Source organism: Phalacrocorax aristotelis, chromosome 1 (assembly GCF_949628215.1).
Source record: "Phalacrocorax aristotelis chromosome 1, bGulAri2.1, whole genome shotgun sequence".
Taxonomy (NCBI): Eukaryota; Metazoa; Chordata; class Aves; order Suliformes; family Phalacrocoracidae; genus Phalacrocorax; species Phalacrocorax aristotelis.
In genome coordinates this window covers 76,407,255-76,423,393 of record NC_134276.1, presented here as the reverse complement: position 1 = coordinate 76,423,393, position 16,139 = coordinate 76,407,255, and the positions used below count along the sequence as shown (strand labels likewise).

The window sequence follows — 16,139 nt, the reverse complement described above, 5'->3', positions numbered from 1 at the left end:
GTAGGTTTTGTGTTGCTCCCTGGGAAGTGACATTTAACTATGCTTTCTTGAGGGTGCTGCCTTTTACCCACAGTCTGCCTTAACAGTAGTTTAGAGGAAATGCAATGCACAGAAAACATTTTTTTTGAGGTGGAGAGTTGTGGGGATTAACAGAATAATAGACAAATTATAGACACAAGAACTTCAGCACTTGCTCACTGAACGCCAAGGAAAGAATCCTTGAGGAAGATAGAACGAGATGTTTGCTAGAAAGAGGAGACGCAACTCGGTTGACTTCCCGGGCTCAATTGTTTTTATATCAATTTTTGACCTTGTTAACAGCTATTAACAGTACTTGTGACTGGAAAAGTAATGGGACGGAAGCGAAGGGTAGTATGTCATCTGAGCCACCAGCACAAAAGCTGAGGAAGAGCTATTTAATGGCTAAACCCCTTTGCATGAGCTCTCAGTTCAGTTTTGGATCTGTTAGCTGACTCTGGATAGTGGAAGTATTTAATGTGGGATTTTAGTTTGGTTTTTTTAAAGTTTCTGGAGGGCTGGCACTTTACTCCCCCCCCCTTTCTTTTGCCTGAAAATTATGCCCTTGCTAAACAGTGATAATCTGGATTAAATTACTTTCTAATTCAGAAAAGATTGTTATGACCATTAATTTTTATCTCCTATAAAACCATGGCTAAAATTTCTTCATCAAAGTATGCTTCCTGAAAGGGTGGAAAGTTAGCCCTGTTTCAGCCCCTCTCATGAAGAAATTTCAATTACATTAGTAAATCCTCATTAACTGTAAAGTGGATTTTTTTTTTTCTTTTTCCCTGTACTAACTTAATTTACTGTGTCTAATTTTTGAAGGTGTTCTTCCCACATTGGTTGTGCTTTCTGGGTATATTTTTTCCAGATTACCCTGATGTTACCTGGGTGTCCAAAACCACTTTCCATGACAATTTGTAATGACTATTCTATTTGTCACCTCCTTTCAGAGTGTACAAAATTTGGACACCATCTTCCAAAGATGCAATATAATGGTGACTTAGAAATGATAGTCCTGCATTACTCTACCTAGCAACATTTGCTGTGTAACTAGGAACAGCGGTTCCCAGGTCGCTGTTGAAGGCAAAAGAGAATCTCATGGGAGGAGGGGAAGGAATAGAAACCACTGAATCCTAACAAATGGGCTTCATCACCCTGACTTTAGATAATTAAATGTTAGGCATCCAAATCACCTAGTCACGTTGAGCTCTCCAATCAGTAGAAAAACAGGCATTTTCAGAGGATGATTTGTCTTGCCTCTCTGTGAAAGGCAGTTTCCTGGTTTTCCTACAAAAAGTGATTACAAATTGCATAGTGAATAGAGCACATGTAAGAGGGCTAGCTAAAATACAGCTGGATGATTGAATTAGGGCAGAAGAGTCCCACTGGACGGGTAATGTAGGCTCAGGCTCACCTCAGATATACTTGGCTGATCCTTTTTCTTTATGAAGCAAACCTGTGTCACTGGTTCATCACAGGGTAGATGGCTTGAACTTGCACTTGATAAGGTAGCTGGTGATACGGGGAAGAAACAGGGAATTTACTAATAAGCTGTCAGGACATTCATGACTCCTGATAGTTAAGACTGAGGTCTCAGCCAGCAGTTTTATCTGCAGGTCTCAGTCTCTTCTCTAAGAAACTGCAGTATTATGTTCCATTTCCTTTTTTTAGTTGTTAAATGTCTGAGGTGTCAGGTAGGAATGGCTCTGAGGAAATTGTCTTAAGGGTCAGAAAGATCTGAATGTCATGCAACCCTTAGTAGTACCAAAATCAGTGTAAAATGCTGCTATTTTGATCTGAGTTGGTGGCCTCCAGCCCCCACTGTGCCAGGAGAAACCACCACATAAGATATAAGGCCGTAAGACAATGAGTAAAACAATGCTCATTTTGTCAGTAGCCCGCTCGTCTTCCCTTTCCCCTCACGTGTCTGAAGATGGAGGGAGTGGCTGTATGAAACAGGATCACTTTAAGTTCTGCTTGCATCCCTAGGTCAGTCCCACCACAAAGACCCGAGTTCCTACAGAAATAATATACAGCATTGACTTCTTTGCTTCTGTAACACACACCATCCACCGTTTTGCCTGCTCGGCACCGTTTCAGTATGATTGTGAAGAAGCAATATATCCCAAAGAGATTCCTGCCGTACTGTTTTCCATAACCCTCATGCCAAGCCTACAGAAGTCATCCCCTCTTCCCCTGAAAAGAGACATGATTTGACATGTGAGCGTTTGATCACAGTGTGTGGAAGGACATTTCCTGGGTTTTGTGAGAGGAGTGGATTAAACATTTAATAGTGGATTTGTCATTCAAAAGGCGGAGCAAATCCATAAATGATAAATGAAATCACCCGTGTCTTGTAGCTTGCACCTTATAAATGGTAGCAGAAATTTTTTTGCCTGATAATAAACTAGTACTGTTGCATGCATTTGTTTTTAAATTAGGCTGTGGGATTTTGCTGGCTGAAATGGTATTGGATGATGAGAAGAAGACCAGGAGCACAGCTCTGCTGCAGTCTTTGAACATGCTTGTGCAGACAGAGGGAAAGGAGAGAAGTGGCCCTGAATATCGAGGCTTACTGGAACAACATGGATTCACAGATGTCAAAATCAGACTGACAGGAAATTTGTTAGATGTCATTCTCTCTGTTAAGACCTAGAAAAAATGGATTTAGTAGTAAAATCTGGGTGTCTGGTCATGTTTGATGTTTTGTAATTATGCAAATAGGTTCTCAGTTTCCCGTCATTATCATAAACAAGAAATGTTACGTCAGCTTTCTGAAGTTACTTTTGAAAAGGGGGAGAGGTTGATTGCATTTATTTGGATCTTGAGTAAAATGACGCCCGAAGATTCTGGTACCATTTGACGGCAGTGATACTGTGGCTGCACAACCCTTGTAGTACCCTCAGAAACAAGTCTCTGACCACAGATGGTATCAGCAGCCCTACAGCAGTATTCATGTTGCTGAGAAATCAGAGTTTCTTCATACTTGGTGCAATCAGAATAGTCCAGTTTTTAGACCAGCACATGTTCCTTTACCCCTGTTTCAGGAGGTTAATGCAGGTTTAGTTTCATTACTCCATCACCATCCCTTTTAATATCATTTTATGTTACATGCTGTACTGTAAATAAAGAAGCATTGTCTAATGAAGTCTGGAAACTGCTACTGCAATGGCGTGGTCAAGATTGGAAGCAGAAGAACTGGAGCAGCAGCTTTCCAAGAGAGTGAAGACAGACTCCTCTGCCTTCTGTGAGGTTTCTGGAGAAGGCAGTTGTATAAAAGCACAAGTTTCATCTGTGATTGTAATTGGAGATGAAATGTGGGGGCACCACATTCGGTTCAAGAACATCATCCTCATCCTCCATTTTGGCCCTACTTAATTTGTGAGCTCTTACGAAAGAGGACAGCAGAATATGAGATTAGATGAACAAAAACGGAAAAAAAAGTGCAGAAAGAGAAGGAAAAGCACAGTGCTCAGGAGAAAAGTATTTCCCCCAGTCAGATGCATCTGAGCTGCCCAGGTGAACAGGACAGGACAACCGTTTACCGAACAGTTTCGTATCACACAGGTTACGTACATTTTACCTTCATTTTTCAAACCAACAACACTTCAGGGTCCCTGAGTATGAAGTGCTTTTTTAATCAACAGAAAACCTTTTGGGGAAAAAAATCCCAGCCTTGCACACATTGTGTTGTGCTATGAGAGTATTAACATTCAGTTATGAGCTATTTTTAAAAGAAGAATAAAACACTAAGCTGTTTGTGTGCCTGCCTAAGAATACACACCACAGCCTTTCATTAATTACATCCGAAATATAGTCCTGTAACTGCATGTGCCTAGTCCTGTGTGGGCACAGGAGTCGCTTCACTGTATCTGTGTTATGACTTAGAATATAAAATAGCACACAACTTTGTCTCTTTTGACGTGCAAAAAAAAAAAAAAAGGTATGGTGACATGGAATACCAGGTCTGTCGTACTATGGCAGAGAGAAAGCCTATGCCTGGCACATCCTGGTCTCACAACAGCAACGTGCCCTCCCAGCGAGGTGCTCTCATTTTGAAATCCTGCGAAGTACACGCATGTGTAAGAGCAGTGGTTTCAGACATCTCAGCTACTGCCACTTTGTGGTTGACCAGTCATCTCTTTAAAAAAATATGTTTGGCTTTATTTACTTTTGTAGGAAACATCCATTAAAAGTGAAAGCAATAACAAAAGGTGCGTGTGAACTCATGCCTTCCAGCTAGAACAATTTCAAGACCTACTTTTAGAAGAACAGCTGTAATTTCGGACACAAGCTTGCCCTTTAGGTGTAAAATTGTCAGTGTCAGCGTACAATAAAATTAGCAGAAATTACTGACGGAGGAGGCCTGGCTCGGGGCAGCCTGCAGAAGGGCTTTTCAGCATCTGCCTCCGAGCGCCCAGACGTGAAGCCCGGACCACACTTCCCCATCCTGCCTGGAGGAAACCGCAGGCATTTCATTGTCTGGGATGACTTCAGTGACCGACGGTGAAGCCGGGCGATGTGGCACCGCAGCGGTGAGGAGCCGCGGGGGGGCACAGAGCCGGGAAGCACGGAGCTGCCTTCCCTCGGCCTTACCCGGCGGGTGGCGACCGCCGAGCAAAGCCTGCCGGCACCCGGATCAGCGCCCCAGAGCCGTCCCCCGCCGGTTCCCGCGGCCGGACCGTTACACCGTACAGCTTCCTGCCCGCGCGCCCTACCAAGGGCGGCGCGGGGCGGCGGCAGGAAACGCGTCGGGAAGAGGCCGCTGCGGAAAAAACTGTGCGAGCAACGGTCATCTTCACATACCGCCGGAGGGCGGGCCAGGTGGGCCGCGCTGCGGTGCCGGGCCTACCCCGCCGCGCGGGGGCCGGGCTCGGTGGGAGGAAAGGCCTCTCGCCTTTCGGAAGCGGCGGCGGCGGGTCCCGGCAGCCCCGGAGCTGCCCGGGCGGGGCGGCGCTGCGCCACTGGCGCCGCAGGGGCGGGGGAGGCGGGGGAGGAGGGGGAGCGGCGCCCCGCCTCTCACCGCCGCCCTCAGGCGACCCGGCCCCTCCCGCACACAGGCCGGCGAGGCCCCGCCCCCGGGGCGGTGCGGCCAATGAGGGCCCGGAGGCGGGGCCGGCGGAGCCCGGCATTTAGCCGTTGCGCGGCGGCAGTCCCGCCTTTTCGGCCTGAGCGGCAGCGGCACCTCTTACCCGGCGGCTCCGGCGCGGCGCGAATATGGCGGACCAGGCCATCTCCTTCCTCAAGGACTTTCTGGCGGGCGGCGTCGCCGCCGCCATCAGCAAGACTGCGGTGGCGCCCATCGAGCGGGTCAAGCTCTTGCTCCAGGTCAGCGGTGCGGCCGAGCCCATTGGGAGTGGGGGCAGCCCGTCACCTTCCCCCGCCGGCGCCCGCTGAGGCCGGCCCGGCCCGGGGAGGGGGGGGGGAAGGGGGGAAGGAAGGCGGAGGGAGGGGGGGAGGGCGCCGCCCCCGCGGAACAAAGAGCGCGCGCGGGGTGGTGGCAGTCCGGCAGATCACGTGGGCGGCGGGCTCTCGCGGCGGCGGGGAAGCCGGTTCCGCTATGCGGGGCGCGGCGTTGCGGCGGGGGCGGGCCGCGGGGGAGTGCGGGGGGGAGGGGCGAGGGGGCGGCTCCCGGTGTCACTTCCTCCCGTCCCGCTCCTGGCGCCCGGCGCGTAGGGGGTGGGTGGGGGAGGGCGGCAGCGCGCCGCCATCTTGGTGACCTTCACGTGACGTGGCGGCCGGGCAGCGCATTGGCCCGCGTGCGGGGTGGGGCTGGGCCTGCGGCAGGCGCGCGGAGCCTGTGGGCGGGGCGGGCCGGCCGGCGCGAGGCGGCCGGGCGCCCCAAGGTGACTCGCGTGACCTTCGCGGCTGGCGCTTCCCATCTGGGCAAGCCCTGATCCCTCAGGAAGCTGGGAAGCAGCGTTAAGCCTTTGTGTGGCCCTTAGGGTTGTACCAGGCCTCCTGCGTCTGCGGTTCTTCCCCCGCGCACGGTCCCTTGTTTCGCGTGCGTGTAAAACCTAGGCTTTTAATACTTCAGAATTGTCAGTCCTCAAGTGCTGTGGTCTTCGCCAAAATACAAATAAACGTTAGTTTATTTGTTAGGTTTTACGATTCAAAATGACCCCAGGAGCTTTTGCTTCTTGCAGGTTTGCTGTCACAGCTGGTTTATCACAGTAAGCAGGCTTAATCTCCACATACAACTGCCATGAAGCATTCGAGCGTAACGGCTCTTTCTCTTATACCATAAGCAGACTAACGCCAGCTGTAGTGCAGGCCTGCCGAGGCATACAGTCAAAATACATATTTTTATTTGCAGGTACAACATGCAAGTAAACAAATTGCTGCCGATAAGCAGTACAAGGGTATCATCGATTGTGTAGTGCGTATTCCAAAGGAACAAGGAGTGCTGTCCTTCTGGCGAGGAAACTTGGCAAATGTCATCAGATACTTCCCAACTCAAGCTCTCAACTTTGCCTTCAAGGATAAGTATAAGCAGGTGTTCTTGGGAGGTGTAGACAAGCACACTCAATTCTGGAGGTATTTTGCTGGTAACCTGGCTTCTGGTGGTGCAGCTGGAGCCACTTCCCTCTGCTTTGTCTACCCCTTGGATTTTGCAAGAACCCGTTTGGCTGCTGATGTTGGAAAAGCTGGTGCAGACAGAGAATTCACTGGTCTAGGGGACTGTCTAGTCAAAATTACCAAGTCCGATGGTCTTCGTGGCTTGTACCAAGGGTTCAATGTCTCTGTCCAAGGCATCATCATCTATAGAGCTGCCTACTTTGGAATATATGATACAGCAAAAGGTAAAATTTCAGAGAGGATCTGATAAACCCATTTTCAGACTTGTGTTGTCTCTTCATGTCTGTTCTCGGGTGTTACTTTGTGTCTGTAGTAACTAGAGTTTATGTGTGTGTGGAGGAGTTGGAAGGGGGGATATCAGCGACACTGCAGTGTTCAAGGTAAAACTTGGGCCTGTACTGATGGAAGGATGCTACTTCTGAATACTGCTGGTTCTGTACTTAGAGTTCTTCCTGATGCCAGCAAAACATGTTGGTAACAGTACGTAATTACAAGTTCTTTTTTGTTCAGTGCGTTATTGTAGTTATGTTAAAGCAATCTGGGTGGGTTTAGGAGAATGGGATTGAGCAATGCTTTTACAAAGCACTTGTTTGTTAAGCTTGACATTTGGGCGTAGAGGTCATTGGTACTACCTGATAGCTTAAGGCGATTCACAGGGACAATGACTTACTTTGACACTCACCTCTAAAAAGAGCAGGGAATAGTTATATCTACTCTTATGCTAGTCTGAAGAGAGTCCTGGTGCCTAAATGTTACCTGTTTTAGTTACTGAGAAGAAAATTCTGTGAATTTCCTTGAGTTAGTTGGGGTTTTTTGTTTTGTTGTGGGTTTTTTTTTCAAATACTGCTTCAGCATGTTTCACTTTTATCAAGTGTCTTGGTGCAACTGCAAAGTATGGCTTTACAATGCTTCGTCAAATAAAGTAGCTGTCATGCAGTGAGTGAACTGGAGGAGGACGTACAAGATAAAAAGCTAATTACTTTTTTATTGCAGGCATGCTCCCGGATCCCAGAAATACTCATATTGTCATCAGTTGGATGATTGCCCAGACTGTGACTGCTGTGGCTGGCGTGGTCTCCTATCCTTTTGATACAGTGCGGCGTAGAATGATGATGCAGTCAGGACGCAAAGGAGGTAGGCTGTTAATTTGTGCAGTTCTTCAAGCAACGTTAACAAGATGGAGGGCACTTTTTCCTAGTAGTCACCCCAATAGCACTCACAGTTCCTTGTTCCATAAATCCAATTTAAGTGATACTACATTTAAAGGATATGAGGAAATGCGGTAGGGTCATAACTTGCAGTGTTTGTCAGGAATTATGCTGAGGACTTTTCTTCATAGAGTGAAGTGGGTAAATGGACTGCCTGTTCGCAATGACAAATATTAAAATGTGGTTTGGGACATCACAAAGCTAGAGAAGTGAAACAGGGCAATTGTTAAAAACATCCTAGATACAACCATAAGAGTTAAAAACAACTCTTTGCTCTTTCTACAGCTGATATCATGTACTCTGGAACAATTGACTGCTGGCGGAAGATTGCAAGGGATGAGGGAGGAAAGGCGTTCTTCAAGGGTGCATGGTCTAATGTTCTCAGAGGCATGGGGGGCGCTTTTGTGCTTGTGCTGTACGACGAATTCAAGAAAATCATTTAAGCAGCCTAACTAGAGTTGGAAATCAAGTTGAGCAGATCATGTAGAATAACTACCATTATGGACCATTGACCTTCAAGAAATTCCTGTGAGTCTTATTTATCGGAGCCAGATGATGTGTGTAGATGGGGCTAGAAACTGACATAGAGGACTGATCCATTTCTCAGTAACGTGCATGAAGACACTGAATCCGGCAATTCAGTGTGGCGCTTTTTTTTTTTTTTTTTTCCCCCCCCCAGCAATGAGGAGTGAGTGGCGTTGGTTCTGGGTCCAAAGCAGCTGGGTCCAATTTAGGTAGAAAAACTTGTTTGCCTGTGGATCAGTCCCCAGTTTCAAGTCCTATCTTCCAGGACCATAAAATTGTATTTGAAAGTACTTGCTAACAAATCATGTTCTTTTCCACTTGTACTGAAGCACTATGTACCATTTTGCACAGCTGAACATCTAGCAATTTTGTTCTTAAATTGGGGCATTCTGCTGTAAAACAATAAACATACTTACTCTGTCTGTGTTGAAATTATTACATAAAAGCTTTGGGAAAGCCTCTTTTGTTTGAAAACTTGTTTCAGATAATGGTTCCTCTGATACACTTAACACTGTACTCTGTAACAGAATAAGCTTGATTTTTTTTTTTTTTTGTTAAGAAATAACTGAATGTGAGAACTTCGTGGGGAGGGAAGCATGGGTTATACTAATAGAAACTGCTCCCATTCTTTGTGCCTGATAGTGTATGATCGGCTGCTGCAAGTGGCTTTTTGCATGATTCTTAGAACTTGATTTGCAACTTTTCATATAATTTAAAATGGGGGGGTTTCTGTTGTAGTGCTAGGAGAACTGAAAAGTCCCAAGGACAGTCAAAAAGTAACACCCTTGCCTTTGGTAAAACAGCTTAAAATGAAATAAGTTTTTTAAATCAATACAGAAAGCAACATGGCATTCATGCAAAAACCCCAGAACCTAGTAAATGCCTTCAACTTCTGAGTAACTTATGTATTGTATTGTTGCTGCTATTTGGAAATGCTGATTGTGCCATTCAAGATATTGTGTGGCCTGATCTGTAGCAGTGGTCGGGACCTCTGTGGAAGATGAACTTAATCTGAAATGAGGCTCATTCTAAAAGGTGAAGTCGATGGGGTGTGTGGGAGAGAATAGGTATCCTGTGTACCTGTAAAATATAGGTCAAGATAGGTCAGCCTTCAATATTGACTGATTGTCAGATGACCAAAATTGGATGAAATAATTTCTCATACTGCTGTTTGGGGTAATGTAATACCTATGTGCCATTCTTCGTATGTATATAATCTTTTGTACTTCATAATCTGCAAAGACGTGGTAGGGGGACCAGTAGAGGAAAACAAGGTGTTCATCTTGCAATCTTGTTTTCAAGAACTCTCCCTGTATCTTGAGAAGGGAACAGTGTGTCATTGTGTGAGTCACTGAAGGCTGACTGAGCTGTCTTGAGTTCTTTTGTGTGCCTTCTGAGGTTGCTGTTTGAGATGAAGTATTTAAATTAACTACTCGGCTTTGGCTGATTACTACCTTCTTTCAAACATAATTTACCTTTTTCCTTCCACTGTTGCAGAAGCACTGCTTTCAACAGCTGTGTATGAATCTAAGTACATTACACAGCTACTTTGTACACAGACCAATAGCAGGCTTATGTACCTCCTGCAAGCATCGTGATCCTGTTCAGTAATGGTAGCTCTCGTGGTGCGGGCAGGTCACTTGATGCTGTCCTTGCCAATAAACCTGCTGTTTCTGTTGTAATTATATTAATTGTGGGGGGCAGGGGAAGAGCTCTTGTCTATATAAATACCTTGCTTAGTTTTACTTTATCAGTGGCTTGAAAAGTAGAGATAGTGATAGAATACCTCCTGTGACCTCACTGAGTGTATGGTGACCCTAGCTTTGTGAGGAAGAACCAAGCATGGCAATTACTTGAGCAGCCCCTAAAAGGGGAGGAGGTGTTTCACCCCACCTCCCCTGTCCCCTCCAGAACTAGGTTTTAACCACAAGAAATAGGAAAAGAAATCAATGCAAGTGTGGGTGTTTGGGGTGTTTTTTTTAAGTGGAACTGCAATTTACCTATGCTGTGCGTTCAGCATGTACTACTTGGTGTTCATTTTTTTTTTTTTTTTTTAGTATATGGCTTCCCTTAGTCGTGCAGCAGCAATTTTCAATGTGTGATTATACAGTGTGGGAACATAAGAGGCAAACAATAAATGAGACTTTTAAAAAAAGCATTTGTTTTCTGCCTTATTGAAACACTTGGTGAAATGTATTTATTTTGAAAACCATTTTTAACAGGAAAATATGTGGAATTTGTAAAAGAAAATACTGGCATCTAAAGCCTGTATTTTAAAAAGGCATTAGAAATAGGGCTTGAACACTTTGAAGGAGATAAATAAAATGCATTGGTGTGAGCTAATCTTTACATTTAAATTCAGTTATTAAATCTTATTACAGATTTTATACCAATTCTCACAACTGTTACGCTGGGTTTTTTTGAAGACTTAAATACTGAGTTAAGTCTACATTGGAAGTACTGAACTAATGGAGTGGCTGACTGGCGGCCCAGCATTAATAGTTGTTTTTGGGAAGCGTCATTTCACATTTTTGGTTTTGCGTAGTTTATTGAATGTACTGAGACAGTTCGGTATTGCTGTTTGCAAGGCTGAAGGGCAGTTTTAAATTTTTGAATAGCTAGTTTCCCCTTCAGAAGATATTCTGGATATATAAAAATCAGCTAGGAAAATTAACTACTGTCTTATTGTATAGGAAATAATTGTAATCAGAGGAAAGAAGCACCATAGCAATGAAGACTGGAAATAACCAGTTCCTTCTGTGTTGTGGATGAGACCCCTCGCCTCACACTGTGAAGAAGATCTCAGCAAGGTTTAAGCAAGTCTTCACGGCAGGTGTTGGCAGAAAAGCTTAGCTGCCACGCATTGTGTTCTTGAACAATGGGAAAAGAACAAATTTCACTGATTTTCTCTGCTTCTGCTGCTCCATTTTAGGTCGATTTTTATGGAACAAATAGTTCTACAGGTGATGATACTCATTTGTAGTCTGCTTTGAAGTGCGCCTTAGGAGGATCCATGATGTTCTTTCATGTTGGGGAATCTTAAGCATATTCTTTTTGGAAAGTTAAGTCATCTCTTCGACCACAGTTATTTCCTCAATGCAACTTTTTTGTAGGCTTACATACTTTATCTAAAAAGAAAGGAAATTTTACAACACACAATAAGCTACAAAGTCACTGTTAATCAGAGAACATTTCTAAATGTTAGATACACCAGTACCAAAGGCACCTCATCTTGCTATTTTAAGACATAAATGCTTGCAAAGCAGGAGAAAATAGTTCAAGGACAGTTAAGGATTGTTTGACTTTTAACGTGTATGATCAGTGGTAGCTATTTGTGAGCTGAAGGACAAGGAATAAAAGTTGATTTAAATGCTGGGCAACCTTAACTGAGACAACAGAAGTAGTGTATTCAGTGAGTACTTGCCTGAGTTTTCCATATGTAGGCATCAACTAGTCTTACAGAGAGGACTTTCTGGTTGCTCTCATATATTGCTTAACTTGCAGTCCTACAAGGGTGGAAGTTGCTGGGTAAGATCATAGTACTGATACAGGGCTTAGGGCTTAAAATACTGAGGGGAGATAAATGATTTAAAAAATAGGAGGGCTAGTACTGGAAAAAGGAGAGGGGGGTAAAAAAAAAAGGCAAGTTTACTGTCATATTGACAGTATGTTACAGAACATCAAACCAGGATGTCTTAGTGGGGAATTTTGTCTAAGAAATCTGTGGGATTGGTAAGAACTGCAGGGCTTCATGGTCATGGTGTTTTATGCTACTCAGCCACTCACTGAGGAAAGCAATCTGCACACAGTGTGTCTGGCAAGTTCTTGGAATGCACTTAATTCAGGAAGAGAGGAAAAAGTATTAAAAATGTAATTCTGAGTGAGGGTGAGGAAAGCATTGGGGATGAGAATGCCCAAAAAGTGAAGGAAGAGGAGTAAAATAAAATGGGTTAGAGGAATGCAAGGAGTCTGATGAACAATGTGAATTGGTTGGTAGGATCGTACCCACAGCAAACAGGAAAACTGGCAGTTCCTTAACACGAGTGTTAAGGATATAAGTGCAAACTCAGGGCAGAAAGGTTAGGGTTGTAAATCATGAGGTTTTTCAGTGATCTGAGGAAAAGTTGTATTGTGAAACAGGACAAATAATGAGAAAATGTGAAAGGTTGTAGAGTAAGTAGGGACAAAATGAGGGAATCCAAGATTTTAAAAGGTGTGATTAAAGGACATTACAGGATCAAAATAGCTCATAAATTTATTAGCACTAAATGCCAGGGAGAGTCCTGGTATTCAGTGGAGGAGAGCTCCTGAAATAATCTATTTGTGCTTTATTACCTGATTTGAAGAATTACAGCATTCAATCAGGGTTAGATACCTGAGTGTGGAGAGAAGAGGTAAAACAAAACTAGGCTTTAAGACTAGATTAAAATAGGCAAAGAAGAGTCTAGAAACTGTTCAGACACGTCAGACTTACAAATAACCTTCAGAGCGCCCGTTGGCAGGTATGAGGCAACCTGAGCTGAGGGCTTCACTTGAACTCTGATAATTACTGCTGATAAGTTGCTGCCTGCGTGGAAGTGCCTGTGGCACAATTTACAAAACGGCATCCACAAAGGCTTCTGGGTTGTAGAGGAGTGATTTGAGTAATTCTGGTAGTGTATATACAGGAATTTGGAAGCCCCTCAGATTTGGTAAAAGCAATCCAGAGGGTCTACAACTTTTGAAGGACTGCTTGCTACTTTACTAGCAATTACTATTTCATAATTTCATAGAAACATAGAATCTCCTCAGTTGGAAGGGACCTGCAAGGATCATCGAGTACAACTCCTGTGTCTGCACAGGACAACCCTGAAATTCACACCATGTGTCTGAGGGTGTTGTCCAAGTGCTTCTTGAATATTGCCAGGCTTGGGGCCGTGACTGCTCCCTGGGGAGCCAGTTCCAGTGCTCCACCACCCTCTGGGTGAAGAACCTTTTCCTAATATCCAACCTAAACCTCCCCTGGCACATCTTCCTGCCATTCTCTCGGGTCCTATCAGTGGTCACCAGAGAGAAGAGATCAGCACCTGCCCCTCCTCCTCCCCTTGTGAGGAAGCTATAGACCACAATGAGGTCTGCCCTCAGTCTCCTCTTCTCCAGGCTGAACAAACCAAGTTACTTTAGCTGCTCCTCATACGGTTTCTCCTCTAAACCCTTCACCAACTTTGTGGCCCTCCTCGGGACACTCTCTAGTAGCTTTATATCCTTAATGTACTGTGGAGCCCAAAACTGTACGCAGCACTCAAGATGAGGCCACACCAGCACAGAGCAGAGCGGGACAATCACCTCCCTCAACTGGCTGCAATGCAGGGCTTGACGCGCCCCAGGGCACGGCTGGCTCCCTTGGCTGCCAGGGCACACTTTGGCTCATGGTCAACATGCTGTCGACCTGAACCCCCAGGTCCCTCTCTGCAGAGCTGCTCTCCAGCCTCTTGTTCCCCAGGCTGTATGTACATCCACAGTTGCCGTGCCCCAGGTGTAAAACCTGGCACTTGGCCTTGTTAAACTTCATACTGTTGGTGATTGCCCAGCTCTCCTGTCTGTCCAGATCTCTCTGCAGGGCCTCTCTGCCCTCAAGAGTGTCAACAGCTCCTCCCAATTTTGTGTCATCAGCAAACTTAATTAGTATTCCTTCAAGTCCTGCATCCAGGTAATTTATGAAGTCATTAAAAAGTACCAGTCCCAAGCTGGATCCGTGCAGAACCCCACTAGTGACTGGCTGCCAGCCTGATGTAACCCCATTTACTATGACCCTTTGAGCCCAACCCATCAGCCAATTGCTCACCCACCGCATTACGTGTTTATCCAGCTGTGTGCTGGGCATTTTGTCCAGGAGGACACTGTGAGAGAGAGTATCAAAAGCTTTACTGAAATGCAAAAAGGTCACATTGACTGGCTTTCCTTGGTCAACTAGGTGGGAAACCTTGTCATAGAAAGGAATTAAGTTTGTTAAGCAGGACTTTCCCCTCATGAACCCGTGCTGGCTGGGACCAATGACTGTGTTGTCTTTCAGGTGTTTGTCAATAACTCCCAGAATAATCTTCTCCATAATTTTACCTGGCACAGAAGTGAGACTGATGGGCCTGCAGTTACTGGGGTCATCCCGGTTGCCCTTCTTGAAGACTGGGACAACGTTTGCCAGCTTCCAGTCAACTGGGACCCCTCCAGATTCCCACGAGCATTGAAAAATCATTGAGAGAGGTCTCGTTATGACATCAGCCAGCTCTGTAAGTGCCCTTGGATGAATCCCATCAGGCCCTATCGATTTATAGGGATCCAGATGGAAGAGGAAGTCCCACACAAGGTCGGGGTTGATTGGGAGTTTATCATTCCCACAGTCATGGTGCTCTAGCCCAGGGCTCTGGGGGTCCCTGAGCCCATCAGTGGTGTTGAAGACCAAGGTGAAGAAAGCATTAATGGTCTCTGCCTTGTTTGTGAGGTGCCCATGCTCATCAAGCAATGGACCAATGTTATTTCTGGCCTTCCTTTTGCCACTAACGTATTTTAAAAAGCCCTTTTTATTGTCCCTCACAGTACTGGCCAGCTTCAACTCTAATTGATCTTTAGCTACACAAATTTCTACCCTGCAGTAGCGGACAGCATCTCTGTAGTCCTCCCATGGTGCCTGACCTTACTTCCACTGACCATATGCTTTCCTTTTTAATCTTATCCTAGAAGACGACCCTTTGTCAGCCAAGCCAGCCTTCTGCCTCTCCTGTTTGACTTCGTACACTTTGGGACTGCCCGCTCCTGCACTCTTAGGAAGTGGTACTTAAAAAGTGACCAGCACTGATGGAGCAGAGCACCTTCAAAAGCTTTTCCCCAGGAGACCTTACAAAGCAGTTCCCTGAGCAACCTGAAGTCTGCTCTCCTCATGTCCAGAGTTGAGGACTTGCTGGCAGTTTTCCTCCTGTTACTATAGATTTTAAACTTGACTGTTTCATGGTCACTGTGGCCAAGGCAGCCACCAATCACCACTTCACCAGTTCACTCTCTGTTAATAAGCAACAAATCGAGGAAGACACCTTTCCTTGTTGGTTCCCTCAGTACCTGTACCAAGAAATTAATGTCCGTTTTGTTTAGGAACCTTCTGGAGCTGTTTGTCCCAGCTGCGTGGTATTCCCATTTGACATCTGGCAAGTTGAAGGCCCCCATAAGGACAAGGGCAGATGATTTAGAGGCATCCCTTAGTTCCTTGAAGAATAACTCATAAGTGTCATCATCCTTGCTGGGTGGCTGCCTCTAATAGATTCCCATGACAACATCTTCCTTGTTTTTCTGTCCCTTAACCCTTAACCAGAGGCTCTCAACTGTGCCATCTCCAACTGCAAGCTCCATGCATTCCAGCTCCTCCACTACATACAATGCCACTCCCGGGCCTCTCCTGCCCTGCCTATGCCTTCTGATGGGCTATAGACTGCTGCTTTCTAGGCTTAGCTCTGGCAGCCTAATACTAAGTGAGGTATCTGGTATTTATGACTTAAGATATATGAGGAAACTCATCCAAGTTACCTCGCTACCTCCCTTGTATTAAGGCCTAAGATGGTAGGAACAGACGCAAGTAAGTTATGGCAATGTGCTCATGTATGGTTACCAAACCCAGAAAGTTTTAGTAGTAATAGCTTTGTGGATTCTTTGTAAAGGATTGGTGGAAAATTTCTGTGTCACTTTTGAAAGCCTCATTGAAAAGGGTGGTGTTGCCCACTGAAACATTGTAAGCAACAAACAACTGGCCTGATTTATTGACTTACATCTTTGGTTTAG

The 16,139-nt window shown here is 45.4% G+C and overlaps 3 protein-coding genes across 5 annotated transcripts in view; 2 read left to right on the top strand and 1 right to left on the bottom strand.

Moving 5' to 3' along the window:
- Positions 1–3,168, top strand: part of ASMTL (acetylserotonin O-methyltransferase like) — a 30,758-nt gene extending 27,590 nt beyond the window's left edge. The window contains exon 13 of one of the 2 annotated variants that reach the window (XM_075094513.1): positions 2,466–3,168. In XM_075094513.1, the coding sequence (XP_074950614.1) occupies positions 2,466–2,680 (215 nt within the window). In that variant the 3' untranslated portion in view covers positions 2,681–3,168. Of the gene's footprint in view, positions 1–2,013 lie in introns of both variants that reach the window. The other variant, XM_075094523.1, reaches the window with a different exon arrangement.
- A 1,958-nt stretch (positions 3,169–5,126) lies between these two features.
- SLC25A6 (solute carrier family 25 member 6) lies at positions 5,127–8,888 on the top strand. Its single transcript, XM_075094562.1, has 4 exons — positions 5,127–5,352; positions 6,341–6,827; positions 7,597–7,737; positions 8,097–8,888. The coding sequence occupies exons 1-4, from the start codon at positions 5,242–5,244 to the stop codon at positions 8,252–8,254; spliced, it is 897 nt and encodes a 298-aa protein (XP_074950663.1). The 5' UTR covers positions 5,127–5,241; the 3' UTR covers positions 8,255–8,888.
- The window catches only part of LOC142057794 (granulocyte-macrophage colony-stimulating factor receptor subunit alpha-like), a 25,110-nt gene continuing 17,566 nt past the window's right edge, over positions 8,596–16,139 (bottom strand). For both annotated transcript variants that reach the window (XM_075094549.1, XM_075094539.1), the window contains one exon: positions 8,596–11,464. In XM_075094549.1, coding sequence (XP_074950650.1) covers positions 11,399–11,464 — 66 coding nt within the window. In that variant the 3' untranslated portion in view covers positions 8,596–11,398. The remainder of the gene's footprint in view (positions 11,465–16,139) is intronic.

Bases quoted from the DNA above. Each gene is read 5' to 3' on its own strand.
- SLC25A6 (XM_075094562.1), top strand. From the start codon at position 5,242: ATGGCGGACCAGGCCATCTCCTTCCTCAAGGACTTTCTGGCGGGCGGC. The intron at 5,353-6,340 runs GTCAGCGGTGCG...TTTTATTTGCAG, and splicing joins GGGTCAAGCTCTTGCTCCAG to GTACAACATGCAAGTAAACA. The intron at 7,738-8,096 runs GTAGGCTGTTAA...CTCTTTCTACAG, and splicing joins GCAGTCAGGACGCAAAGGAG to CTGATATCATGTACTCTGGA.